This window comes from Hypomesus nipponensis, chromosome 5, assembly GCF_054491055.1.
Source record: "Hypomesus nipponensis isolate SF chromosome 5, ASM5449105v1, whole genome shotgun sequence".
Taxonomy (NCBI): domain Eukaryota; kingdom Metazoa; phylum Chordata; class Actinopteri; order Osmeriformes; family Osmeridae; genus Hypomesus; species Hypomesus nipponensis.
The window spans coordinates 6,458,855-6,484,866 of NC_140365.1; the positions used below are offsets into that span (position 1 = coordinate 6,458,855).

General features: G+C 41.5%; 7 protein-coding genes across 13 annotated transcripts; 4 read left to right on the forward strand and 3 right to left on the reverse strand.

Moving 5' to 3' along the window:
- The first annotated feature begins 646 nt into the window (after positions 1–646).
- Positions 647–1,573, forward strand: LOC146288162 (odorant receptor 131-2-like). The gene has a single exon (XM_084698742.1). The coding sequence runs from the start codon at positions 647–649 to the stop codon at positions 1,571–1,573; it is 927 nt and encodes a 308-aa protein (XP_084554868.1).
- A 1,662-nt stretch (positions 1,574–3,235) lies between these two features.
- On the reverse strand, positions 3,236–7,825 carry ppme1 (protein phosphatase methylesterase 1). Of its 3 annotated transcripts, XM_084698787.1 has the most exons (14): positions 7,572–7,825; positions 6,744–6,838; positions 6,423–6,514; positions 6,158–6,215; positions 6,005–6,056; positions 5,252–5,406; positions 5,000–5,090; positions 4,810–4,875; positions 4,593–4,722; positions 4,379–4,505; positions 4,166–4,210; positions 3,985–4,049; positions 3,797–3,864; positions 3,236–3,651 (listed from the first exon to the last, which is right to left on the reverse strand). In XM_084698787.1, coding segments are annotated over exons 1-14 (1,131 nt in total). In that variant the 5' UTR covers positions 7,658–7,825; the 3' UTR covers positions 3,236–3,650. The 3 variants fall into 3 exon arrangements, with proteins under 3 accessions (XP_084554913.1, XP_084554915.1, XP_084554914.1); XM_084698789.1 differs by lacking the exons at positions 6,158–6,215; positions 6,423–6,514; positions 6,744–6,838; positions 7,572–7,825 and adding an exon at positions 5,483–5,592 and having other exon boundaries at positions 6,005–6,021; XM_084698788.1 differs by lacking the exons at positions 6,005–6,056; positions 6,158–6,215; positions 6,423–6,514; positions 6,744–6,838; positions 7,572–7,825 and adding an exon at positions 5,483–5,978.
- Positions 7,826–7,996: 171 nt separating this feature from the next.
- Positions 7,997–10,675, forward strand: LOC146288164 (TLR adapter interacting with SLC15A4 on the lysosome-like). The gene is made up of 4 exons (XM_084698517.1): positions 7,997–8,112; positions 8,852–8,919; positions 9,338–9,469; positions 9,579–10,675. Exons 3-4 carry the CDS (start codon positions 9,346–9,348, stop codon positions 10,232–10,234), a joined length of 780 nt encoding a protein of 259 aa, XP_084554643.1. The 5' UTR covers positions 7,997–8,112; positions 8,852–8,919; positions 9,338–9,345; the 3' UTR covers positions 10,235–10,675.
- A 4,435-nt stretch (positions 10,676–15,110) lies between these two features.
- LOC146288165 (dicarboxylate carrier UCP2-like) lies at positions 15,111–17,887 on the forward strand. Of its 4 annotated transcripts, none has more exons than XM_084697613.1 (8): positions 15,111–15,200; positions 15,524–15,623; positions 15,761–15,976; positions 16,089–16,293; positions 16,430–16,627; positions 16,721–16,822; positions 16,922–17,102; positions 17,207–17,887. In XM_084697613.1, exons 3-8 carry the CDS (start codon positions 15,851–15,853, stop codon positions 17,319–17,321), a joined length of 927 nt encoding a protein of 308 aa, XP_084553739.1. In that variant the 5' UTR covers positions 15,111–15,200; positions 15,524–15,623; positions 15,761–15,850; the 3' UTR covers positions 17,322–17,887. The 4 variants fall into 4 exon arrangements, with proteins under 4 accessions (XP_084553739.1, XP_084553737.1, XP_084553738.1 ...); XM_084697611.1 differs by having other exon boundaries at positions 15,849–15,976; XM_084697612.1 differs by lacking the exon at positions 15,524–15,623.
- Positions 17,888–18,573: 686 nt separating this feature from the next.
- LOC146288166 (dicarboxylate carrier UCP2-like) lies at positions 18,574–21,342 on the forward strand. Its single transcript, XM_084697616.1, has 8 exons — positions 18,574–18,723; positions 18,824–18,972; positions 19,449–19,652; positions 20,035–20,251; positions 20,341–20,538; positions 20,613–20,714; positions 20,797–20,977; positions 21,076–21,342. Exons 3-8 carry the CDS (start codon positions 19,527–19,529, stop codon positions 21,188–21,190), a joined length of 939 nt encoding a protein of 312 aa, XP_084553742.1. The 5' UTR covers positions 18,574–18,723; positions 18,824–18,972; positions 19,449–19,526; the 3' UTR covers positions 21,191–21,342.
- On the reverse strand, positions 21,330–23,517 carry dnajb13 (DnaJ heat shock protein family (Hsp40) member B13). Of its 2 annotated transcripts, none has more exons than XM_084697615.1 (8): positions 23,308–23,517; positions 23,068–23,171; positions 22,715–22,876; positions 22,478–22,635; positions 22,282–22,395; positions 21,900–22,013; positions 21,745–21,821; positions 21,330–21,583 (listed from the first exon to the last, which is right to left on the reverse strand). In XM_084697615.1, the coding sequence occupies exons 1-8, from the start codon at positions 23,373–23,375 to the stop codon at positions 21,565–21,567; spliced, it is 816 nt and encodes a 271-aa protein (XP_084553741.1). In that variant the 5' UTR covers positions 23,376–23,517; the 3' UTR covers positions 21,330–21,564. The 2 variants fall into 2 exon arrangements, with proteins under 2 accessions (XP_084553741.1, XP_084553740.1); XM_084697614.1 differs by having other exon boundaries at positions 21,330–21,587.
- A 169-nt stretch (positions 23,518–23,686) lies between these two features.
- mrpl48 (mitochondrial ribosomal protein L48) lies at positions 23,687–25,716 on the reverse strand. Its single transcript, XM_084697625.1, has 8 exons — positions 25,540–25,716; positions 25,265–25,326; positions 25,046–25,077; positions 24,877–24,965; positions 24,578–24,747; positions 24,276–24,378; positions 24,023–24,112; positions 23,687–23,916 (listed from the first exon to the last, which is right to left on the reverse strand). Exons 1-8 carry the CDS (start codon positions 25,558–25,560, stop codon positions 23,842–23,844), a joined length of 642 nt encoding a protein of 213 aa, XP_084553751.1. The 5' UTR covers positions 25,561–25,716; the 3' UTR covers positions 23,687–23,841.
- Between the last annotated feature and the right edge of the window lie 296 nt (positions 25,717–26,012).

The following is a 26,012-nucleotide window of genomic DNA, read 5'->3' on the forward strand; positions in this document are numbered from 1 at the left end:
TGTCATTATACAGGATGATAATCAAATGGTTCATTGTAGTATGGGCCTGGTATAGGTCTATTATTTTAATACAAAGGCCTATCGGACACATATTTTACAGTGAAATTCGATTTGACTATTGAATTATAAGTTTTTTAAGACTTGGGTAAATGCTTAATAATTTTACAACATTAGTGATGTGGCTGATGTAGTAGCTGTGGTTTGTTTGTGATAGGGATCAAATAAGCTTGGGAAAACAGAAATAAACAAATCTTAACAATTTAAAACCAATATCCAAGACTTCAAGGAGCATGTCCATAGAGTATAGTTCATACTGCATCAACCAATCAAATTTGTCAATGAAGGGGTTGTCTGACATCACTGCGTTGTTCTGTGATTGGTGACTTGACCAATACACTAGGGTGTCATGAGACAAGAGTGTCTGATATTATGAGGAGGATGAATAATCTTTCAGACAACTGTCTCCTACCGTTCCACCTCAACTTCAGAAACAGCATGAGCCTCTGAATCACTCTGTGTATGTCTTTCCACAAAACTAGGATTCAATTATTACTTCCATTCTCATAATTCAACTCTTATTGAACTGTTATTACTTGTATTACTTACCTGTGTGCCATATCTTTACAGACTCTTTTTCAGAGAGGTCATGAGTAATACAACGGGATGGAACCAACAGTTGAATGAGCTGCAGGTGAAGGCTGTCCTGTCCATGGCACCTTGCTTCCTTTTTCTTTATGTCAACCTACTCATGCTTTTCACTTTACTGAAGAAGTCTGTCTTTCAGATCCCCCGTTACATCCTGTTTGGTCACTTGCTTTTTTCAGATTCTCTCCAACTTGTGTTTTGTATGGTGATGTACTTGCTAGCAGCTACCCGGCTGTCCATTAATAATTATGTTTGTTTGATCATTTGTGTTTGGACGGGAACAAATGCACTTATTTCACCTCTCAACCTAGCATTTATGTCACTGGAGCGGTATCTAGCCATTTGCTTCCCACTCAGGTACCCTCAGATTGCCACCATCAGACGGACTGAGGTGACCATTGCTGTGGTATGGATAATGGGCTCTATTCATTCTTTAATTGAACTCTCTGTTTTTGTTAGTTATAAGTTCCCATCTTTACAAATGCAGGTGTTCTGCTCAAGATACACTCTCTTACAAGGGGAGCTTTATGTAACTTTAAACAAAGCCTTTACTAGTGTCTACATTGTGATGGTTGGCATTGTCATTATCTACACATACATAGCTATCATGATTGCTGCCAAGTGTGCCTCCTCGAACAAAACCAATGCCAATAAAGCCCTTCAGACTATATTGCTTCACATGATTCAGCTGGGCTTGTGTCTCACCTCCACCCTCTTTAATATAATTAACGTAATGGTTCGCTGGACTTTGGACCCACAAATAGTTATACAGATCCAGTATGTTTCGTTTTTAGGCCTCATTATCTTTCCCAAGTGTCTGAGTCCTCTCATATATGGCCTCAGAGACAAGGTTTTCAGCGATGTCTTTAAATACTACTTATTCTTTGGCACTAAAAACAAAGTGAGGACAGCCCCCATGGCACTGTAGTGTACACAAATAAATTGTACACATTGTCAGTGGCTTTGAAGTTCTGTTGCATGTGGTGTGATAAAAAAAAAAAGATTTACTGTGCAGTTTTCAGGGATTTAGACATAAAACTATACATGTTTTGTTTTATGTCAACACAATAAATGTTTAATGTTGTAATTGACCATTGTTTTGGAGTAAAAGAATTGGTTTGCATAATTTGTTGACAGAACTTTTGTTGAATCTTTCGCAGTTTCACTCACCTTTCCTACAGAATGAGGTGCAGCAGCATCAACTTAAAGGATTGATTCAGTGATATACTTTTCCAAACCCTTCCTGTTCGATACACACAATATTTATGTATGTTGACTCTAAACTTTTAATATTTAATATTAATCATATGTCCTATGCTTGAAGTTGCTCAAAATGTATAAAATGAAAAAAGAAAATGAAACAAGAACATTTTGTGTTTGTCATGTCTAAAAATGCTTAATACACAAACAAATTTTAGGGGTGGGCTACATGAAATGAAAGATGTAATTATTTTAGAGAGGATTATAATCGTAGAAGGGGCCTTATGGTTTGTACTTTACAAAGAAGTCTGATTGAAAACGTTTGAGAAGCATTGCACTTAATTACCCACAAATGTTATATTTTATTGTGGATTAGAACACAAATCAAGCCCTAGTACAGTGCCATGTAAGGGTATTGTGCAGTCCATTTGAAGCCCCACCCAATCACTTGTCTACTATGTCTATAGCCAGCAGCAGCAGAAGCCAACTAGGTTTGGAAATTAGTAAAAGCACCACCCCTTCTTCTGAGAGTCTACTGGCTCCCCAGTGAACACAATAGCTTGTGACACTTAAAGCGTAAATAGTGAATGAGAGTTTTAATGACGGAAAAACAAAGTTCAACAATCCCATTAAATATTAATCCATTGTTTATGTGGAAGCGAGGGACATAGTCAAAAGGGACATTTCTCAGCCTGTGCTGTTCCATCCTTTCATAGTAGTAGTACATGTAAACACACACATACAGCAGAAACCAAGACCTGATGCAATACACCCCTTACAGTCACGTCAGAATTAAGCCACTCTGTCTGATGTGTAATGAAGTAAACATAGGTTCAAATAGCAATGATCAAGGTCCAAGGACAGTCTCTCCACTTGTTAAAGATGTTAAAAGATCTACTTCAACCCTCTCATCAAAACAAACCAACCTCAAAGCTCAAAACAATATACTTAGAGAACAGTAGGCTACTGCAGCCAGGGTTAGGAGTTGTGTCGTGCACCTTAGCAGGTGAAGAGTCACAAGTGCACAGTTCAAGACACTGGAACATGTCAACTGTATTGCATCAGGCACCAGTTATGGTTTCTGGTGCGATGAGAGGTTTGAGCCGTGACAGCTGTTGAGTTCAGGGAGCTGATCAGAGACACTTTCTCTCTCCCAGTCTCCTCCTTAACTAAATCCCTGATTATGCAATAAAGGTTCAATCACAAAGTGTTTGCAACAGTAGTCCAGGCTAGAGTATGTGCTAGTTTAGCAAATCATTGTCCTATAGTAGCACTTACTAAAATGCACATGAAGGAGCAAAGAAGGAATATAGATTAAGGTTTACTAATACCTGTACCTGTTATTGAGAGGAGATTGTGTCTCATGCATGACAGAAAATCAAATGACAAATTTGACCTTCATTCATTTTTAATCATCATTCTTAAAAGCCAACAATGTTAAACACGGCACAACATGATGCAATCACCCAAAGTAGGACACAAAACAGGCAAGGCATCGCAAGAAAAGAAAAAAAGATTCGAAAAGGATGAGTGAAATCATGTTTCAACTTAATAAACAAAACAAAAACTATCAAAAGGCAAAGCCATATGTGGCACAAGCTCATGTACAGTAATAATAACAATAATAATAAAGTTATAAAAACTCAATATTTGAAGAACTGTCGTACAGTGAATGTTTTGCAGCTGTATAGTCCTGTTTGTTTAATACAGATCTATTTTCGAGTTGATAGGCAAAATATGTCCATGAATCTCCACACAATGCCTCCATGACTGCTAGTAGAAGACCAGAGTTAAACTGGGACTTGTCTGAAATGATGCAAAACAAAAAATAATTGGTGATCCATCTGCAGTCTTATTTTGGTCCAGAGTACAAGTAAATACAATGTATAATTGTAAATATGTATCCATACATGGTTTGGAGATTATTATCGATCATTACAAAATGTCTTACCACAGGAACCCTTCCTGGAATTCAGTGAACTTATGGCGGACCATGAACGTGGCCAGAGCATCTGCTACCTGAGAGAATGGGGCAAAACACAACACACCACCTCATCAAAATCAAGAACAATGACACACTACAGCAACGCATACTACAAGGGAGCAGAAAGTGGGTCTCGTTGTTGAGCCACAACTCACTTTTTCAGGGGCATCTTCGTGGACGGCATGGCCACACTGAGGAAGCACCTGCATTTGGAACTTCCCTGCATAAAAAGTGGAGAGCGTATGTGAGTTATGACATATACACATTTCAACACAACAACCTAGCTGTACAACCGACTAAAGGTGAAGCAGCAGAGTATTCCTTGTGAGGCCTCACCTTGCATCTGTCCAATTGTGAGATCTTTATCAAGCCTGTCCACTCCTGTAGTGGGGAGGAACATGTGATACGACAGTTAAGACATGCCATTCTGGATTGCTGGGTTTAAAATTGTCAGGATCATAAAATTGAATCAAGGGAAAACAACTACTGTCCCTTACTTAACCCCTGAATTCACTGGGTACTAAATATTTGGCATGTAGAGGGTCTCACCTGCTAGCAGCAGTAATTTAGGCACAGGGCATGTGAGAAAGAGGACAGACAGGCCCTTGAACCATCCCTCCCAGTATTTCTCTGTCTTTGACAGGTCCACACGCCAAGTGAAGAGGCTCTCCTTCACCTGGACAGAAGGGCATGCCACCTAAGAATACATTTCAAAAACCCTGCAAACATGTAGGGGTTGATGTCAAATGCCCTCCTCCCTTACCTCCTGGTCATCTTCCTTCTTTCTTTTATGGTGCGATTCTCCTCCCTCTTCCTCCTCCTCCTCCTCCTCTTCAATAATGCCTTCACCGATGCTCTTAGAGACACCAGGGCTACTCAGGGGTTCATCACATCTGCACAGACCAGGAACGACATGCTAAAGACCACCAGCACTGTACAAGAACTCTACTTTCAGGTTCCCCTGAAGGTCCAAAACATACTTTTTCACCTGGCCTCCCATGGACACCCGGGCTGACTCTATGTTTCTGATCTGTCCACTCTTCACGCTGAAGGAGAAAGGACCAACACAGATGATTGACACGACTGGAATTTTGCTAATACAACGTTGATACGATATGCACCTCAACAATTCTACATGGTGATTCGAGTTTATCAGGATGAGGGCTTTACCTCCACTCTATGGCATTTTCAACTGACTTAAAGGTCTTTGGTCGACTCCTGAGGAAATTCTGCATACTGTTCAACGCATCCATAGCTGTGCCTAAAAACACCAAGATATACACAAAGTAATGACAACCATCCATTCATAGTAGTACCAACCATCATCATTACACAACAATCAAAAACACAAACAATCTGAACCTTTCCATGTGGAGCAGAATATAATTTTGTAATTAAAAAAGTAAGTGTAAAAAGACCCACCTTCTACAACATCAATGACGCATAGGCCAAGTAACGATGGCAAATGATTGGCTGCTGCAGTATGAACTGCTATTGCTCCACCCATGCTATGTCCAATCATCATGATGGGAGGTGGGTTCTCACCATAAAGAACTTCCACCACTTTGCCAATATCTCTAGCAGAGAGATAGAAAAGAGCAAATTAGCACGTACCATATTCTAGAACACTTCTCACCCACACAGCAATCTTACCTAGCAGTGGCCATTTGACAGGACTACCACTCAGACATCACAGCTGAGATTCAAGGTGATGTTAGTCTCTCACTAATGGCACCATTCTTTTCAGCATCAAATCCCAGATCCTGGTGTCAGTGGGAGGGGACTTCAGCAGATTGTTCTCCTGACTCAGTCCTCCTCCTGTCTCAACTCTCTCCACCAGCACTTCACTACCTACAACCCATCTCGCTCTTTCACTGGGGGATATCCATTATACCCATATAGGTCTACCTGGGTAACGCTCAATCAAAGGGGATTTTAAATATATGCATTTAGAAGATGCTTTTATCCAAAGCCATGTATAGTACAAAAAGTGCATTAGTAAGTGCAGTAGATAATCAAGGAAAAGAAGTGCAGGTTTAACAGTAGTGGTTAGTTCGAAGGAATAGTCTGTTTACAAGTCCTCCATCAATAAAGGGATCATGGGTCATTCATTCTGACTATCACCCATGTACACATATTCTACCCAATAGCACATCAGACATTAACTAAACTCACTTGGCCATGGTCTCCGCTGAAAGGTCATCAGGATTCTTTACTTTGGTGTCACCTGTGTGTGTGTGTCACAGATAACACACATTTATTTGTATTGCTTTCAAGACTGAGGTCACAAGATGGAATGTAACATCCTTGGGGTAATCAGACCCTTACCGTGACCTCTGAGGTCCATAGCCACCACTCTGCAATGAATCCTGCTGCAAATCACCGCCTGATACGAACACACACAGACACGCATGGACGCACAAGCACATACACACAGACCGACAAAGGCCATTTTAAAGTATTGGCGAGCGTATCTTGTGTTTTCGAATGCCCGTGCTCAACTTCAAGACGACCTTGCAATAAATCTAAAGCAGAGTGTGGCTATGCTGGATGTTCTCAGACCCAGCCTACTGAGTTACTGAAGGAGACTCACGGTGAAGACAGCCCAGGAGAGGGCAGAGTGGCCTCCTCCATGGAGCAGGAGGAGCACAGGACCGTGGGAGCCACTGCAGTAGATTCTGAATGTGTGCAGGGAAGTCAAGGAATGGATGGTGCCTTTTCTGAGCCAGTGGCACTCTACAATAGCATTTGACATGGTCAACAACATTCTAAACAGAAGATATGATGTGTACACAAAACCTGTTGTTTTTCTAGTTATCCTGTTGATACCAGCATTTGCTGTGTCCCTTTTTGTTTTACTGTGAGGTATGTAGACGTGTGTAAAGCTGTGTTTTGCGAAAATACGTCAAGGATATGTCTTTGCTGCTATTGTTGTCCACCTCCACATCTTCCAGTGTTTCAAAATATTGACTCCAAGGGAGAGAGGTGAAGTCTCTCTTTCGTCCGGGCCTGCAAGGTTGTGAAAGATGACAGTGATGAATGACCAGTCCAAAACCATCTATTGATAGCAAAAAAAGTATGCATAAAATACTCATGTATTTTTACGTTGCTGACACTTTTATCCAAAAGTGATCAGGTGGTTTGTATCTACAACCACATGGTCTGCATTCAAATCCTACCACTGAGCTATAACCGACAACATAGATGTTGTTGTTGGCTTGTTAAAATAACTATAATCTTTAGTCAACACAAAAAAGGGATACAAAATCGAGAAAATTGTATTCGTGACTATGATTGAGTGGGCGTGGACATTGATGCTTAGTTACTGTTGAGGAGGGGGGGTCCTGTAGCTTATGACGTTTTTACACCCGCTGACCTGACCAAATAGGAGTTTTCCCGGTGCTAAAAGCTAGGTGCTCTAGTAGTACGCAGACGACACACTTCACCTCCTGTAGTCTGCGTTGAGTCCTACTGTTTTCGCACACTCAGAAGAAGGCCTGATTAATTTGTCAACCAGCAAAAGTGATCCACTCGCTCACTTTGTAAGGCTTAACTTCGTCGACTTAGCAGCAAAACAGCAAAAGCTAGCTAGGTAGCCCAAGCTTGTCGCCACATCTCTTGCCAACAAATAACTGCAATAAAACAGTCAGTTAAGGGGAGTCTGATGATTATAGCAAAGCTAACAACTAGCTATCAAACTACGCAGTGCGCACTAGCTATCAGCAATAATAACTAAACTCACCCCATTCTCATTTTGGACCCCGACTGCAAACCTCCTGGCATAGGAGGTCTGGAACCCAACAAATTCAAATGCAACTGTTTTTCCATGCCTTCAAACAATGGACCAAGGCTGTTCTCTTTATCAGACGTTCCTCTGAGTTCGCAGCATACGATTTTGATTATCTCTAGCGGACTTAAAAATAAAAGCAGTAATTTTGCCACAAATTTGTTCTCACGCTCTACTCAAGCTGTCAGTGACAGTCTGCCGCGTCTCCTCCCACAATATAAACGCGTTTTGCATTGGATCATGGGATATGTATGCAGTCTGTACTGACTTCTAGTTTAAAAACCTACACTATAAACTCTTATTAAACTACAGGTACCAAGAAAAAGTCCATAAATGCAAAAAAAAACACAACACAAGCAAAAGATTACGTCACCTTTTACCGTGTATGTAAGGTGATTCATTTCAAAACTCCAATAGCTTTTTTACAAACCAAATACAACGACACTCTTAATTGTCACGACCTTCATCACCTTCATGTTTATCGTCGTTTCTAATTGTGAGTCTCACAGTGTACCCAAGTAGCCTATGCCAGCCTTCTTTAAATACATTTTAAGACATGTATGTGCAATGAAACAATTGGATTTGTGGTTAATTTTTAGCCATGACTGTTTCCTATATTCTGAAACCCTTCCTCCTAAAGCTTATGGTTTAGTCTGCAGTGACATCACTTGGCAGTTTCCAGTACTACAGTATTGAGATAGTCCTAAGAACATGTCCTCTATAAAGTTTCAGTTTTTTTTTTTTTTTGCCAAAAGCAGCATTTACTGTATAATGAATTACAAGGGTTGTGCACTGAATTACGGTTATAATAGTTGTGTGTTTGCATAAACATTTGTGTCAGAAAAAAGTGTTGGATGCAATGTTTCAGATAAAATTATGTCTGTAATGGTGCATGTCAGGGAGGGTCTCAGCATGTTCCTGTTTACAGTTCCTGTTCCCCTTAAGTGAAAAACAGGTAAAAAAAAAAAAAAACTAACAAACAAATACTATTTAGAGGTGCATTTTGATTGACTTGAAAAGTGTTTTAAGTCAAATAATTTCCTACTCAGTGCCTCTTTTCACTTTAGTTTTGATTTATAACAAAGTATTGTTTCTTATTTCATGTCAGTTCATGAAAATACTTTCCCATAGCTAGTATAGTCTCAGTTTCAGTTGTTAATTATAACCATGCCTCTGTATTTATCACTGACCATACTTCCTGTTTCTTCAACGCTTTCTTCTGAGGAATACAACAGTTTTGCATCCGCTTTACAGAAATCGGTTTATTAGAGAAGATACAAGAAGATCTGCTCCAAAATCAGAGGTAGGGACACTCTTAGAGAAATATATTTTATAATGTGATATAATTAATCGAAAGGGAATACATAGTATTAATGTATAGCATTGACAATGTTGTGTCTGTGAGGAGTTTTGTATGTAAAACTACGTTTCTGAAGCATAGTCCTCTGACTTCATTTCATTTTTATTAGGATCCCCATTAGCGGCCCATTTAATGACAGCTAATCTTCCTGGGGTCCTCTTTAAAATATTCACAACATAAAATTACACAAAGCAATAACAACACAAATTACAATTAAAAGAATTCAAACATTGCAATTACATTCAAAATATTACCAAGTGAAAGAACATAAGAGTTTCCAGCTTTCACAAGGTCATTTGTAGCAATTCCTGGGTTACTGGACTGGCTTGCACTGATAACTGACACACTTTGATGTTCTTAGAGCTGATCATGTTGGGAGAAGACTTCATCCGAGGTCTCAGATACAGAGAAGTGGACTGGGAGTCTCAGAAGGTCACGGGAAGTTCAGCATGTCCTATACCACCAATCAAAGTAATCGATGAAATAATGACAGGTGAGTGTTGTGAGTTTATTTAACACAAAACTTGCAGATTTTTTTGCCAGCGGCAGGGGGGGAACATTTGTACAACATTTTGCAAAAAGTGCTGATATTATTTCCACAGCAAACTCAGAAGTCTATGTGCAGTCTGTTCCTGGAGTGACAACTCTAACCAATGAGGCCCTCCCCATCCCCAAAAGCCAGAAGCAGAAGAATAATGAGGATCTACAACTTTATCGCTCTTGTTTTTGCACATCCTTCTGCAAAGACTACCCAGATGTGCAGCTCAGAGGAGACCATGTAGGAGACTGGAGCTTACTCAGTCTCCCAAAGCAGGGCAGCATATTTCATGGACACCTGCTACAGCCCCAGTACCTGGATAAGAACCTGGGGTCTGTGGAGCCTAGGCTAAGAGCTGAGTCTATGCAGCCTCTGCATGATGAGGGTTACCTGGTCATGGACGGTAGCATATCTTTGAATAGGGAGCCTCTGTCTAACTCCATGCTGAATAGTTACCTGGAGAGTAAGCTCATAGAGGTATACAGGCAACACATGCAGGATAGTCTGGCCAGATGCAGCTCTCCTCTGAGCCTGACCCCTCCACAGGGTCTGGTACCACCAGCAGCTCAGCACCTCAGCCAGCATCTCTGCCAGGACTATGGTCTGGACTCCAGCACAGCCTACAGCATCGCGGTACACTATCTCAGCACATGTACAGTGACCAGCTCCCATTTCAGCTCCCCAGACCTGCGTATCTCCCAGCCTGATCAGAGAATCTGACGAGGCCCTCTGCCTTTGAATTTGTCTCATTTATATTTGTGTAATTGTGCTATGAAAGCAATGAAGGATTGAAGTATTCTAGTGTGTGAACTTAGTGCTAAGTTTCCAGAGATTGTATTTTGTACAGCGAGAGTCATTATAACCAAGTAGAAGTAAGAAGGTTTTTCTTCGACTTTGATATTTTGTCCATGTGTTTCAGTATGAGAGTCAACTGTTAGAAACTGCTATTGTCTCTGCTTCTTATGGAAAAACAAATCCACCAGGTGGCGATGTAACTTTGTTTGGATGCTGAGGAAGTGCATCCGAAAGAATGTCACACCAAAGAGAACAAACTGTTCTAAGTTGAAAGAGGTCTGTTGTTGATGATGAAAGGGAGACAGAAATAGCATTTGTAATATATGGAACAATGGTAATAAAGATTGAGTATATTGAGTATATATATACTCAAATGTATTAAAGACCAAAAAGCTGATGTAGTAGATTTTAAACTTCCAAACATAACAGAACTTTTAAACAAAACATTTCAAGTGAAACTGAATTCCCGCTGACTTGACAGTAGAGATAAGCAGCTACATGAACACACACAAATGTACCCAGCTTTGCAATTTGACTATTTGCACAAATGTCCAAACAATCTTTCATTTCAGCACATTCAACTTTTAAGATTAAATTTGTACGTTTTTTTTAAAGATTAGATTTAAGTTTTACACAAAGGTCTGACAGCCATTTGCTTTCCCATTGTGTCTTCTTACTATATGTATCCAACAAACGTGCAAGTAGATTTGAGCTGACAAATATTTGCAACATGCTGAGTCACTGCACATCTGGAATCACAAAGGAACATGGGTACGCAATTTTGGCAAAGTCAAACAACCTTATACAATGTACTTCATCCATTCATTTCACGATACCCCAAATCCTCCCCTTCCACACCCCCAACAGTACCCACTGAGGAGAGACTAAGAGCTGTTCTATTTTTTCCCTCCCACTTCATCCTTCCCTCGTCTGAAATGTATTCCAGATTGTGTTAGTGTGTGTTTGTATGAACTACTGCTACGGACAAGGCAGTGTCTCTCTTAATACTGTGCCACTGGAATCTTGTGTGGCTTACACTAGCAAATCCATACAAGGACATGTGACTATCTCCCCCACTGGTAATCCCTTTATTAGAAACAGGAGACTCCACTGTAGACAACCTATGGCCCCTGTAGTTTGTTTGAGTGCAACTACCCTAACAACTCCAACCAATGTTCCAGAACAGCATGTTCTACATTGTTCTTTCGATATCAGTTGTTTCTATTAACTTCTCCTAACTCTCCGGAAATAACCGATTATGCTGATAATATTGACAAACTTCAGTGGTTTTCCTCAGAAAGATGGCAGTGGAGGACTCATGAATTCATTCTGTTCCCATTTCGATTGTACATTTTAGAAGGTTACTGCATCTCTTAACCAATAGCCACACACATTTTTTGAACATGAGGATTATTTTATTTCTAATACATGTTACAGTATTTTAATGTTGTTGCTTTGTTGAGACAGCATGTGATTTCAGCTGTTTGTCAGGGTTTGACCCATTTCAGAAAGTGGGTTGCATTTTCTTTGGGGCCAAACAGAGACAGGAGTGAATAGACCTACTTGCAAAAAAGTCAGACAGGCGGGACAGCGGGATTCTCCCGTGGTCAACGCTTTCCCAGGATTTGCATCTTGCTGGCATTTGGCAGAGTGCATCTGACCCAGGGTGGTGCCCAGCAAAGCTGTGCCAAGCAAGAGTCCAAATTGAGCACAGAATCACCTACTATTTTCAGTAATTTATTGGAACTCACACTTTCCTCGTAAATGCTGTCAGATCATGGATTAAAGATTTCCAGTGTGACCGAATCGTTATATCTCTGACAATGGGAATCCTCTAGGTCATGATACTAAAGCACTTCACATGACTGTTTATTGTCATAGATTCACCAGGTTCATCTAGGCAGCTCCTGTGTTTCTGGTGCCCCACACTTTGACCTCCTTCAGTTGACCAAGCAGCAAAGACTGGCGGCTAATGGGCGGGGCAAGTACCACAGCACCCGGCACAATTTGGGATAGGGGGGTTTGGACCGTGGGCGGCTTACCCTATTTAGTACACTGGCAGGGAGCGAAGGAAGGAGGGGGCTGGGAGGGCTGTTTATTCAGGCAGGTGCAGCTCACGGCTGTGACTCCACAGAAAGCACACACCGTCTGACGTACTTTAGCGACATTGTCTAGGGAAAATACTTCGGCCACAGCAATAACTTGTCCTCTCAAGTCCTGCCCATCCTCTAATGCTGTTGAAAATCCTTTGTCCTTACTGGGTCAAACTTGTCTTGTTTTGTTAGAATGACAGACACTCTTCTTTGTCTAACAAATGTGTTGATTTGCTATCCCACAAACACCTCAGCCAAGACAGGATAACAAAGAGGTATGATCAATTCCAGAAACTGGCTATTTTTGTCAACTTTACCACTTGAAAAGATAGTAATTCAATGATAAGGATGGGAATAAGTTTTACTTAGGTATAATTAAAACAATTAGGTTATTTACAAAGTTTATGGATACTGAAATTGTTGCCCATTCTCACCATCAATATTGCCAAATGGAATTTCTGTTGTTTTACTTATAGTGAAGTACAAGTACTAAGTCTGTGCCCACATTTGAGTTTGAACTGTCATGTCCTGGAACAGCAGCCCAGCTATTAAATGTTCCTGGGAGCTCATCGCTCACCATTCCAGTAAACACGCTTGAGGAATGACAAAGTACCCGGCTCAATATTACAGCACAGGTCAGAAGGAAATAAACAACAAGCACACATGCAGGGACATCCACATACTGTATCTCAGTTTTCCATTGGGTCAGTCTGCTCTGTTAACCTCATAGGGATGTACTGACTGGTGTATTTATAGTGTTAGAGTATCTCTTTGACTGCACTCAGCCAGAGCACATGGCAGTTGGGGTGTCTATGTGGGCCTGCCATACCCAGGTTAAGTTTCCTTTTGGGAGGGTGAGAACAGGATGGGTGGAGCTGAAAGAAGTGGTTGTTTACCGGAGGGAGAGACACTGTGTATGAAGGTTATATATTGAGGAAACCGGTTTTAGCTGGAGGTGAGACAAGCAGGTGGGATCAGCTGTGCCTAGTTCCTTCGTCAGTAAACGTGTCACAGTGTGCCATATCTACACGATTTATATTTTTAAAGCTGTCGCCTGTGGCTGTAACAGAAAAAACAAGGCTATGGTATTAAGATGTGCTTCTGCCAGTGAATTCCACACCTATGGAACATGAGTGGAATTTCTCAGATTCTTACAGATTTTCTGTGGATATATTTTAAAGATACAAAGCATACAACTGATGATGACTAAGTTTAGCATTTCATGTTATCAGTTTATCAAAGGTCAGATAACTGGTCTTTCAATATCTTCAAAGTATGCTGCATAGCATGCACTGGCTACAGGCCAAATCTACTGGACAGCTAAGACTGGAGTAAAGGCTTAGGGTATAACTGTCCAGTAGTAGTGGAAGGGTAGGAGGTCAACTGAACAACACTACTGCAGCTGAAAGGTTGAGGGACCAGAGGACAGTATTTGCTTCAGCTCCTTCAGCCTCAGCCAGATGCTGAGTCGGCTGATTGATTACATACAGATGCCCTGCTAATCCACCCACCTCCCCCCAAGGCATGGATTGGCTGAGAGGCATGGCGGTTCCCTTTTTCAGAACGTTTCATAGGTTTATTGGGATGCGTGTGTGTGAGGTGTGCAGAATTGGGGAGGGGATGGCATGGGGCTGGGGGCAGTGACTGTGGGGAACCGCCTCATAACATTTTGTTAAAATATTTATAAAGTCATCTGTAATCATCCGTGGACTGTTCTGAGGCTGGATTGATACAGATTGAATTGGCTCCAACACAAGCCAGGTAACAACAAACGTCATCACGCATGCATGGGACAGTGAGAAAAAAAACTGCCCAGATAATCCTTGCCCTGTCAAGTTGTTGTCTGATCTGACCCCCTTCACCTGGCTGTTTCGATCAATAAATGTTGATTCATTGTCATTTTAGTTTTGGGGTAGTTACATTAGACAGTAAGGTAAAAGCCATTCTAAAACATAACCCACAACCTCAGTCAGGGTTTAAACCTGATCTGCTCTAAAGTTCAAGTTGTTAACATGTTTGATGTACATGGAATGGCACTTATGGAATCTAGACCAGCCCCTTCTCTGATTGGCTATATACACAGACCAATAGGGGAATGACAAGGAAACTAGCAGTGTTCTTGTTGTGCAAAAGGGATGTGATCATTTGCACCATCACCTCAAGTAATATTTAGTGTGTGATTTGTGGAAATTGAAACGAAAACAAGAAAGCAAGCAAGAAACAACAGAACAAACATTCTTGTTGTGTAAATTCAGGTTGCAACACTGTTGAATTTAGTTAACATGCTAAATACTGTCTTTATGTTGCAGAAATATAGTTTTAAATATCGTTTATCAATAAAGTAATTATAGTTAAAAAGATCTGTAGAACAATGAGAGGAATGTCCCATAGGATTCATTATACAATGTTTATCGTATCAGATCACACCCCTCACACATGCTGAAAATATTGGCTGAAGTACAGCCAACCTTAAAGAAAGAATCAAAATAATGTTGTAATGCATTTGTAATATATTATAAGAATGGACATTTCGTTTGACCTGATGAGAAATACTGTTTTCTGCCGCAGATCAACACGCTGCCTTGACGTAAACACGTAAACACCGGAGATAAAGAACAGTCTTGATACTCTAGTGCATTGTGTGGCAAGAAGTAACTTGACAGCGCGCAAGAGGAGTCTATAAATTGAGGAGCCCATGAGCGCTCCTCAGTCAGAGCGGGGAGTATATCTAATGCTTGAGGATCTAACTTTTTGCCATCATAAAACGGATTACATTTTGCGAAAAAAGATCCAAACAGGTAACTGCATTGAATTGAGTGATGAATGACTACCGGATGGACTATTATGTCATTACGCATAAGAAATTACACAATATTTGATGGGGAAATATGAATGGTCATGTGTGCACCTGAAATGATTAGTGTTTCAAAATAAATAATTTTAGAAATCCAGAATGATGCACACCAATTTAATTACAGTAACTGAAAGGGGGCAATGGTGAGAGTTAAAGTGTGGCAAGATGTACGATAATGACAGTAGTGTGAGCGTGTAACGTCAGTAATACACTTTGTAAGGTTGGACATAGTTCCCATCTCATTAAAGTAAAACACATTTTTCACAGATAATGACATTCTGCTCTGCTTGTCTAAGTGGATACATTCAACAGGCATTCACATATAGTACACCAGTGGGAATAACTTCTAGTCGTCTTACTCACACAGGTAAAGAGGGAAGCTATTTTCAAGCTGTCATTATCATATAACTGGACCACGTTTTTTTATTAGGAAGAACTTCATATGTGGACCCTCTGTAAAATACATGAGCTGTAATGCATGTCAATCCTATTGTTTTTCCATAGGTAACCACATTTGGTGATCAGAGTGGGATAGCTACTTTTGCTCCATTGAAAGACTGAACTTACCAGTCATCCTTCTGTTCCGATACAGCTATGGTGGGTATTAAACCTACAAACCTAGCACCAACAGCTACGGTCAAATTCTTTGGCGCCGGCATGGCAGGATGCATTGCTGATCTGGTCACATTTCCTTTGGATACAGCTAAAGTCAGACTACAGGTGAGGGTCTTACTGCGTGACAGGCTTTCTGGGCTTCCTAGGATTTGATTACATTTGTAACATTACCTGCTAGCCGTCAGCTGTGATCAGGACCATGTGTCTCATTACCCAGATTCAAGGAGAGTCGGTAGCGCAGGGGGCCCATGTGGTGAAATATCGGGGGGTATTTGGCACCATCACCACCATGGTGCGGACTGAAGGGGTCAGGAGCCTCTACAACGGACTGGTGGCCGGACTGCAGAGACAGATGAGCTTTGCCTCTGTCCGCATCGGCCTCTATGACTCGATGAAGCAATTCTACAGCCGCGGCTCTGAGAGTGAGTTTTACACAGCCTCCTTTGTTTTATCATCATAGGTATCTTGTGAAAACACAATGCATGGTCAGCTGTTTGAACTTTCTTTCATAACTACTTGGCTGCGAATCCTTGACTAAAGATCCATGCCTCTCTCCAGATGCTAGTATTGTTGCTCGGCTCATGGCCGGCTGCACCACTGGAGCCATGGCTGTGGCGTTCGCTCAGCCCACCGATGTGGTCAAAGTACGGTTTCAGGCTGAGGTCCGCCTGGCCGACGGTGTGAGGAGGTACAATGGCACCATGGATGCCTACCGGACCATCGCCCGCGATGAAGGAGTGCGTGGCCTTTGGAAAGGTGAGTTAGGAGTTTCCCAGTTATCATGTAGTCCTGTATGAAAAGCCGAAATACAATTTGGGACACTTTTCTCATGTTTATTTCCTGTTTCAGGTTGCATGCCTAACATCACACGCAATGCTCTTGTGAACTGTACGGAGCTGGTAACCTATGACCTTATCAAGGAACTCATACTGAAGTATGACTTAATGACAGGTGAGAAAATAGCTAAATGAATGGTGACAGCACAGAATGCAATATCAAATCAACATGTAAAAACTTTGACGTGACTATCTTGTTTTTCAATGATTACAGATAACCTACCATGTCACTTCACGGCTGCGATCGGAGCAGGTTTCTGCACAACTATTGTGGCATCCCCAGTAGATGTGGTCAAGACCCGGTTTATGAATTCAGCTGCAGGACAGTATAACAGCGCCATGAAGTGTGCGATCACAATGATGACCAAGGAGGGGCCCAAAGCCTTCTATAAAGGGTAGGCACAAGAGCCGCACGCCAGCACATTTTGAATGAAACTCCAAAATGATTATATCTGTTAAGACAGAATTTAATAGCATTTCACTATCTTCTCTCATCCAGATTCGTGCCTTCCTTCCTGCGACTGGGGTCCTGGAACATTGTGATGTTTGTGTCGTATGAGCAGATTAAACGGGCTATGATGAGAGCACATCAATCCTTGGAGTCACCATTCTGATCCATGTCCTCAGTTTTAGCTCATGTTTCTATGTCTCTATTGGACAAAGCCGTGCCGGCATGGCTGAATAAGTTGTCTCACGAGGTTTACAATGCTTCCGGTACTCCTTAATGCCTCCTTTAAAAATCCAGCAGTGGTCTTTGCCTAGCCTGAGATGGAATGGATTATGAAGTACGTAACGTGAAATCGCAAAGGGCCTCAGGATGGTATTTACCACCTGACTGCAGTTCCAGGGCCTGCACACACAGGATAGAGAATGGAGTAGACATCAGGTCTGGGAACAAATAGCTCTTTTTTAGAGTGTCAGAAAGTGTTTCTTATATTCTTCCATTTATTTCCATTGACTGTGTAAAAGCAATGTTTACAGGTATTTGTGCTGCTTCAATTTTGTAGCTTATCTTTTTTGACTTTTTTTATCTCTTTGTTTACATGAAATGTTCTCATTAAGATGAGAGCGCTTGGTGCATCACTGGTTGATCATCACAGGGCTGAAATCTATTTTGTAATGCCATACATGTCTTTACCCAAAACAAATATTGTACATGCATAAAGCTGCAACTTTTCAACTCTGTTGTCACGTTTCTTTTAACAAAAAGGACTAAAAACAAACGAGAAGGAGTGTGTTGCTGATTTGTTTTAAGGCCTAATGATTACCGATGTGCTGGAGAGGTGGTCAGAAATTACTAGTTCAATTGCATGTTCCATCAGAGTTATTTGTTTCACCAGCTTCTACTATATCTTCTACCAAAACTACTTTTCAAAGATGGATTGTCCCAAAATCTTTGGCCCAAGGGCATCTGAACTAGTTAGGGCACAGGCACAGTAATCCACAGTAACATCTACAGGCCAGTTGACCATGCTCAATAACCTGAGATTTTAACACATTTTGCTAGGATGTACACATAGGGATCTCAACTGATCCTAATAGGTGTTTTGTCTCGTCGGATATCTAGGCAAACTGATCACATGAATGATCAACTTGGTAAAGACATTAGCCTACCGACATTTTCAGAGATAAGCCATACCACGGCACATTAGAAGAATTCCATGCTGTACTACACCACCTGATTCGTTTATACAATATAAACCGAAACCACCACCATTATTTGAAAATGTAAATGAATAATCATAAAAAGTACGACGATCACAAGTGTCCCGGTGGCAAATGAGGAAGTGTTATTTGCACAACCACGCTGCATGTACTGCGAGAACAAACACAGCTGCTTTGTCATGACGTATCATGGTTTCGGCGGGGTATAAAAGACAGCTGTTTCCTTTCCTCTCAACTGTAGTTTGCCAGCAGAAGCTCTGACTCCAGGCAAGTTACGTAGGCCTATAAAACTCAGCATCGATACCGTCGATCGTAGTTCTTGTGTAAAACCCTTTCACGTTTTGATTGAAGGTAAAGTTTCAAAATTGTATTTAATGTTTCTTCGATGTAGCAAATGTGCGTAGGCTATTGTTTATGTTGAAGTCTAACCAAACTTTTACTCGTTTTTCAGAATTTTTGATATGTTTTTTGGGTATACCGTTTTTGAAGTTTGTTCTATGGAAGAAGGCAAGCAAATTATAGGTGAAAGTAATTTCGACCAGAGGGACACCTTTAGAGAATCCTGATCTCTGACATCCGTCCTGGGTCGCTTTAATAAAGGTTAGTTTTTTGAGTTTGAGTTTTAAACGTTTAGTGTGAATTGTAACTCCAAATGTAAGCTACATCATTGTTTCGACACAAATCTGATAGCCCTTTAAAATTGGTTCACGTGCCTTTGTTCTACTGTGGGCTCATATTCAGTGTAGCCTGAATAGCCACCTGATAACAGCACTGCAAAAACAACCGGGTACAGTACTTCCTTTGTACTGTGCTCAGTCACTATACTGACCTAGCAACAGGCAGATACGCCAATGCAAAAGCAGGGGGTGGGGTGGATGTGGTGGTGGGGGGTGCCAATTGTTCACTTGAGCTACTTTTGACCATAATACCGTTTACATGTACAGATGCTGTAGAGGATTGCATTATGATAGTACAGTTGCTATTTAAGCTTACTAGGCATTGTTGTAACATGTATTTTGATGTGATCTCTTTATTTAATAAACACTGCCTGACTACCAATTTTCTCTTCCCTACAGTACCGGGCAGAGTTCCTTATCTTGTGTTCACCTCTTGTCTTCGTACCACCTTCACATTTCACTGATCTTCTAAAGAAAATGGTTGGATTCAGACCCGCTGATGTGCCTCCAACTGCAGCAGTCAAGTTTATAGGAGCTGGAACTGCGGCCTGCATTGCCGACCTGTTCACCTTTCCCCTGGACACAGCCAAAGTTCGACTCCAGGTATGGGTAATTCTATTAACTGTCCAGAAGTGCTTAGGTTTTCGAATTTTAAATTGGATAAAATTGACGTGACAACACTGCCACCTAGTGGTTAGAAGTGGTACATCCACAAGCCATTTGCTTGGGTAGCCAAAGGGTTGACTCAAGTCTACCTGGTTGTCACATTAATAGCTGACATGTTCCTTTCTGTTTCTCCTCTGCCTGGCTTTCTCCCAAACAAGTAGAGTAAGCCCCTAGGATTCTCTGGATACTGGACACTGGACCTTGCATCGTGGCCACTGTTTCCTGGACCCCCTATCCAACTTATCCAGTGCCCCTCCCCCCAACCTCTTCCTGCGTCCCGAGTGTCTAAGTGTCTCCATGCCCCTTTTATCCTGCACAGATCCAGGGGGAGGCCAAAGGCACAGCTGCGTCTAGTAATGGAACAGCAGTCAAGTACCGAGGCGTGTTTGGCACCATCACCACCATGGTGCGCACTGAAGGGGCCAGGAGCCTCTACAACGGGCTGGCAGCCGGACTGCAGAGACAGATGAGCTTTGCCTCTGTCCGCATTGGCCTCTATGACTCTGTCAAGCAGTTCTACACCAAAGGCTCAGACCGTAAGTGCACATCCCACTCCAGCATCCACTCCTCTTCATGGATGTTTGCAGCTCGTCTGTTCATATTCATCGCTTCCCCTTTTGTTCAGATGTGGGGATTGGTAGCCGCCTGCTGGCGGGGTGTACCACCGGTGCTATGGCTGTGGCTCTGGCCCAGCCTACAGATGTGGTGAAGGTGCGCTTCCAGGCCCAGACGAGCACGTCTGGCCCGAGCCGGCGCTACCAGGGAACCATGGATGCCTACAAGACCATCGCCAAGGAGGAAGGCATTCGTGGCCTGTGGAGAGGTAATATTTGCTTAAAAAGGGGTCGGTCAATCCTTCAGTTTGTGCATTGCTCACGTTTTACTGTGCACTTGCAGGTACGGGCCCAAACATTGCACGTAACGCAATCGTGACCTGCACCGAGCTGGTGACGTATGACCTCATCAAAGATGCCCTGTTGAGATCGACACCTTTGACTGGTGAGTCACTGTCATGCAGTATGATACTGTTCAACTGTTTGATCTTTTCATTTGTCTTTATTAATATTGATTTACCCTACAGATGACCTACCCTGCCACTTCACATCAGCATTTGGTGCTGGTTTCTGCACTACTGTAATAGCCTCCCCTGTTGATGTAGTGAAGACAAGATATATGAACTCTGCCCTGGGCCAGTATAAAGGTGCCCTCAACTGTGCTTTTGCTATGGTAACCAAGGAGGGGCCCCTTTCCTTCTATAAGGGGTAAGTCTGGAAACGCATGTTGAATAGCATTGTCAAGTTTATGGAGAAAGGGCAGTATAGACCTAACTCGACATGGCTTTGTCATCCACACACTTTAGGTTCATGCCTTCTTTCCTCCGGCTGGGATCATGGAACGTTGTGATGTTCGTGACATATGAGCAGTTGAAGCGTGCCATGATGGCAGCCCACCAGAACTGGTCTACTCCGCTGTAGACTGGGCCACTGGCTAGATGCTGTGTTTACCTTCATTTCCTTTTATAACCAACTCTCCCATTTTGCACCACCTTCTCTTCCTTTGATATTTGAATGAAACGCTGGTCCTTTCTGTATTTTAAAGCTTCGTAACATTAAATAAATTAACAAGACTATTTTATTTCTTATGTCTCAAGGTCCCCTTGCAATGACTAGTTTTAGGTGTCAAGTCAAAGGGAGGCAATGCAGGTTAGACTTCTTGCATCAGACAGCCAAGGCTTGCTTGATCAGGCGTTTCTTCTCAGCAGAAAGCTTCTGGGGGAATTCAGTGTCAAACTGGATGATGAGGCTTCCCCTCTGAGCAGGATGTTGGGACAGAGGCATACCTTCTCCAGTCACCACTTTGCTGTATTTCTGGCTGGGTAGAGGTGCACAATGTTAAACTTGTACCCTCAGCCCAGTTAACCATGTCTGTTGAATGGCTACAGCCAAGACTCCAATTTTGCCCTTTGTTACTAGCAATCAAGTCTTGGGAGTCTACTATATTAACCATGACGCGAACAATGATCACTCACTGAACAATGTCGTTGACAGGGATGTTGAGAAGTCTGCCATCCAATGTCTCCACATCAATAGAAAAGCCGGTCAGGGCCTGAGAAGTTAAAGTAGACAGTTGTCATAGGTGGTGATGGTAGTCTTAAAGAACATTCATATCGATCGAGGTTCTTACCATTTCCAGAGAGATCTGAGCTGTATAGACAAGATCATTGTGAACCCGTACAAACCGGGGATGATTTTTCTGACGCACAACGAACACAATGTCTGCAGGAATACTATTGGGTCCCTGTGGGGAAAGCCTGGTTATAAAAGTTCAACATGGTGGGATTGTACCTCGTTATTCACCATTATGAATATGCATGGATTTCATTCCCACTTGGGCCAATTATGGTTACATTTCTAGAGGTCAGCTCATATTACTTGGATCATGTTTGACGAAGGCTTACAGATATCATGCAACACCATTTATAGGAATATTCCATATATATGGAATAGTGTAGTGTATATGGATACTGGTAGTGATGTGTGAGCAAAGAAGAAGTAGTTAGCCTCACCTGATCACCCTCCTCTGGGAAGGTTATCTTTGTGCCTTCATCCCATCCAGGCTTTACAATGATCGGAAGTATTTTGTCTTTGATGCTAGATGTGTGCCCATCGTCGTTCATGACCTAGGTAAAAAGTACTGCATGTATGTTTTTTTTTCATGAGTGGACATGCAAGAATGAAGCACGGTAGTCCTATGGCTCTTACCCTGCGGGATATCTTGATCTTTTTGGTGCATCCAAAGAAGAGATCCTCAAGGGCCAAGTGAAGATCTCTTTCAATGGGGGAATCTTGCGTTTTCACTCCTCTTCCTCGCAGGCCACCAAACCCGATGGCAACTTCATTCCCATCTTTTGTGTGGAAGTCTGAAATATTAAGCCATGCCCTTACTATGGGTGTGATTGAACTGAAACAAGATACTTACAGTGTATCTCTTTTGCTTACCTGCAAATGGATTATCACCTCCAAAGAACTGTCTGAATACTTTGTCAGGGTTCCCATGATAGACGTATCCAGAAGACCAAGCACCATTCTTTCCAAACTCAGGTGGGATACCACCTTTCAGGCCTTCTTCCCCAAATTTGTCATATGTTGCCTTTTTTCGAGCTGCAATAGGGTATTATTATTATAGGGACCACAGCTACCTAAGACATTTGTGTAAAAGGTTAGCTCTATAACTAAAAGGCCACCTCCCTTACAGAAAGAATACATCAAACACTCGCCCTTTGGACTGGAGATAATATGGCTATATTGTCGGACAGTCAGTATGCTCCACCAAACAGCCATGGCTTACTTACGGTCGCTCAAAACGTCATAGGCCTCTGCAAGTTGATTGAATTTGTCCTTAGCACCCGGTTTATGATTCGTGTGAGGGTGGTACTTCAAAGCAAGTTGTCGGTATCTACAAAAATGCATAAACAATCACCGACCCGTCATAATTTAGCTCAAATCTTACTAACATTCGTCTAGACTTGTGCTCATCGTGCAGACAGTAGTACAGTACCAGTACAGTACTGGTAGCCTAGGCCTCAACTTACGCTTTCTTGATGTCTGCGTCTGCGGCACTCCGACATATTTCCAATGCGGTATAGTAATCTCTACCCATTTTTTACTGTATCTAACAACAACAAAATGAAAAGGAAACGTTGTGTGTTGTTGCGTTTTTAGCTAGCTAGTACTATCAACAGACTTCCAACTTCTCCGTTGCGGTCTCTACTAGAGACTCTAGATTTGGTTGCTATGGACGCACCGAAATGAATACTGGGAAAAAAAGGTTTTGTAAACAGGGGCGGCCTTGGTTCAAGTTATGCAAATAAAACCATCTCACAAGTCCGTTCAATAAGTAATATACTAAAATGTGTTACATGAAAATAAATACCCATATGAAACATGTCCAGAGAGAAAAAGAAAACATCCTTGCCACTTCCCATCCCTTTTATTCAATAGCATGACCAAAATAATATTCATTATAGACAATAGGATCAACGCTTAACAAGTTGAAAAAACTAATGTACATCCATTCTTCCAAAGGTGAAAAAAAGCTGTCCAGCCTGTTAATAGTTGAATTGTCTTTAGTTCATCTTTGCTAGAAGCCCTTCCAGCTCTGGACGTGCCTTGAAACGTAACATGTAGTCTGCCTCTGTGTGCTGGGTAAAAAAAAAGGGAGGACAATGTGAGTATCTACTGAAGAATGAAGATGAACCAGTTACAATGGAAAACATTCATTAAGATATTGTACCCTTCTATGCTTACCTGCTTTACAGAGAGTTGAACCCCCTCTGGCTGATTCTTCAAAAGAACCTCCATAAAGATGGGGCACAGAGCAGCATTCAGTTGGCTCAGCTGTAAATAAAACAAAATAAAATGTAAATTATTAGTTGGAATGAGACACCAAAACAGCTATTCTCCGACAACAAACATGTCCTGAAAACCTTTCCATGTTTTATCTCTGGAGGTAAAATGCAATAGCCAGTAAGTGAAAAGTGTATTACTTATTCACTTTTACCTGAATAACTCGCTCATGGGTCTTGAGGATGGCGTCGACATACATCTTGGTGCCTTGTTCTGGCATAAGCATGACTTCTGTGCTCTTTGTGGGTATAGCGTAGCTGCGTGGATCAGAGTTAGAACATCCCACTTCATTAACTTGAGGAAGTTAACTAAAATACTTCTGTGATAATGTAGTTATACTTATATAGACTCTATATAGAGACATATATACGAGCATAATGGACGATGAACATTTAATTAACATGTTATTATTTAAATAATGACTTTCACCATGTCCATTGTCACACTGTCTCCTACCTTTCATCCACTTTGACCTTTAGGCGATTGCAGAGGTTGTGAACGTACTGCATGTAGTGCTCCACAAGGACCATGTCATAGCCAGACACTTTTACATTCAGGGTCCCATACTCTGTATCTGTTGGATTTTTTATCTTCTTCATCTGTTTCCTCTCCTTCTTCTTCTTAGGCTACAAGCAACACAGATCAGTGGTAATTATCCCTAAGCCTTAGATACATATTATGTAACACACAATACCACTATACAACCAAAAGTTCTGACCCAGTCTCTGAGAATGAGACGAGATGTTTCTACTTACTGCTTCTCTTGGCAACAGGTACTTGTATCTGCCTATTCCGTGAGTAGGCATGCTTCTGTATAGCCTCACATTTGCTGATGCCAGGCTGCCTGTGAACAATAGTTAATGGATTAACTATTAATTGTTACACTTGACAAAACAACTATTCACTGCTGATGTTTTAACTTACCCTGATAAGGCTGCTGTGCTGAAATGTTTAATCTGAAAATAAGAACAACAACTGTGTCCATTAACACATTCAGAACAGCCTCCAACTTACTTGAGGGAAAGAAGAGAAATGGGAAAGGAACTGCACCAATAAATGTCTAGCAGCCAAAGGGAAAGCTAGTTAATCAAATTGGCAATTATAAACATTGTGGTGGTTGATAAAATGACTATTTTACTGTACCGGCTTAACAAAGATGCAGCTTGGTCCAGTGCACGTGAATGTTGAACGACAGAAATCTGTAACTGAAAAAAACATTCTAAACCAAAAGACAAATGAAAGTAAATGTTTTTCTTGGGTCTACTTGGCTGTTTTGGTTTGACCTTTCTAGCAAGTAGCCTTCTACAGTGGTACAATAGTAGCGTTAGTCAATACTGGGTACGCTTGCTAACAAGCTAGATAGCTATATCCAAGCCATGTTCGAGTGGCAAAATACATTTGGACTACAGATACAATACCTTTCGAATGACAGGATTCATTGCTTCAATATTTGACAAAACTAGTTACAAACAGAAGAGGCAAAATGCACAGCATAAACCTTCACTAGGTAGATACACAGCTAAATTTGCACATGTCGTCATCCAAGATCACATACGCAATATCCGTTTAGTCCACCTTACTGAAGTGTTTCTAAACTGTGGAAAAATAATAATAGTTCCGCACTTTTTTTGATTTATCACAGTGGCTCCACAGCATAAATCTACACAGCTGATTTTTTTACATTTCATATTTATGTTTGTAAGTTGTATGTGTATCCCATAAATGTGTGTCATACAGAAAAAGTGACACGATGTAATTAATCTATAATTATACAAAACGAATATCAATACATGTCCATGTTTTTATATAATTGTCAACATCAAGTTCACGTGTGCGCTATTTCTGTGTTGTGGCATGATTCACCACACGATAATATAAAAGTTTTCAAGTC

What these genes read in the sequence shown, in the direction of transcription:
- LOC146288162 (XM_084698742.1), top strand. Translation starts at nt 647, where the DNA reads ATGAGTAATACAACGGGATGGAACCAACAGTTGAATGAGCTGCAGGTG.
- ppme1 (XM_084698787.1), bottom strand. Translation starts at nt 7,657, where the DNA reads ATGGAAAAACAGTTGCATTTGAATTTGTTGGGTTCCAGACCTCCTATG. An exon ending in TCTCCTGGGCTGTCTTCACC is followed by an intron (nt 6,216 to 6,422) that starts GTGAGTCTCCTT and finishes TGTTCGTATCAG; the next exon opens with GCGGTGATTTGCAGCAGGAT. An exon ending in TATGGACCTCAGAGGTCACG is followed by an intron (nt 6,057 to 6,157) that starts GTAAGGGTCTGA and finishes ACACACACACAG; the next exon opens with GTGACACCAAAGTAAAGAAT.
- LOC146288164 (XM_084698517.1), top strand. Translation starts at nt 9,346, where the DNA reads ATGTTGGGAGAAGACTTCATCCGAGGTCTCAGATACAGAGAAGTGGAC. An exon ending in AATCGATGAAATAATGACAG is followed by an intron (nt 9,470 to 9,578) that starts GTGAGTGTTGTG and finishes TTATTTCCACAG; the next exon opens with CAAACTCAGAAGTCTATGTG.
- LOC146288165 (XM_084697611.1), top strand. Translation starts at nt 15,527, where the DNA reads ATGACATTCTGCTCTGCTTGTCTAAGTGGATACATTCAACAGGCATTC. An exon ending in CTACAGCCGCGGCTCTGAGA is followed by an intron (nt 16,294 to 16,429) that starts GTGAGTTTTACA and finishes GCCTCTCTCCAG; the next exon opens with ATGCTAGTATTGTTGCTCGG. An exon ending in CCCAAAGCCTTCTATAAAGG is followed by an intron (nt 17,103 to 17,206) that starts GTAGGCACAAGA and finishes TCTCTCATCCAG; the next exon opens with ATTCGTGCCTTCCTTCCTGC.
- LOC146288166 (XM_084697616.1), top strand. Translation starts at nt 19,527, where the DNA reads ATGGTTGGATTCAGACCCGCTGATGTGCCTCCAACTGCAGCAGTCAAG. An exon ending in CTACACCAAAGGCTCAGACC is followed by an intron (nt 20,252 to 20,340) that starts GTAAGTGCACAT and finishes CCTTTTGTTCAG; the next exon opens with ATGTGGGGATTGGTAGCCGC. An exon ending in CATTCGTGGCCTGTGGAGAG is followed by an intron (nt 20,539 to 20,612) that starts GTAATATTTGCT and finishes GTGCACTTGCAG; the next exon opens with GTACGGGCCCAAACATTGCA.
- dnajb13 (XM_084697614.1), bottom strand. Translation starts at nt 23,375, where the DNA reads ATGGGTAGAGATTACTATACCGCATTGGAAATATGTCGGAGTGCCGCA. An exon ending in GACGCAGACATCAAGAAAGC is followed by an intron (nt 23,172 to 23,307) that starts GTAAGTTGAGGC and finishes GCATTTTTGTAG; the next exon opens with ATACCGACAACTTGCTTTGA. An exon ending in TCCCAGAGGAGGGTGATCAG is followed by an intron (nt 22,014 to 22,281) that starts GTGAGGCTAACT and finishes CTTTCCCCACAG; the next exon opens with GGACCCAATAGTATTCCTGC.
- mrpl48 (XM_084697625.1), bottom strand. Translation starts at nt 25,560, where the DNA reads ATGAATCCTGTCATTCGAAAG. An exon ending in AAGGTCAAAGTGGATGAAAG is followed by an intron (nt 24,379 to 24,577) that starts GTAGGAGACAGT and finishes TGATCCACGCAG; the next exon opens with CTACGCTATACCCACAAAGA. An exon ending in CCCATGAGCGAGTTATTCAG is followed by an intron (nt 24,113 to 24,275) that starts GTAAAAGTGAAT and finishes TTTTATTTACAG; the next exon opens with CTGAGCCAACTGAATGCTGC.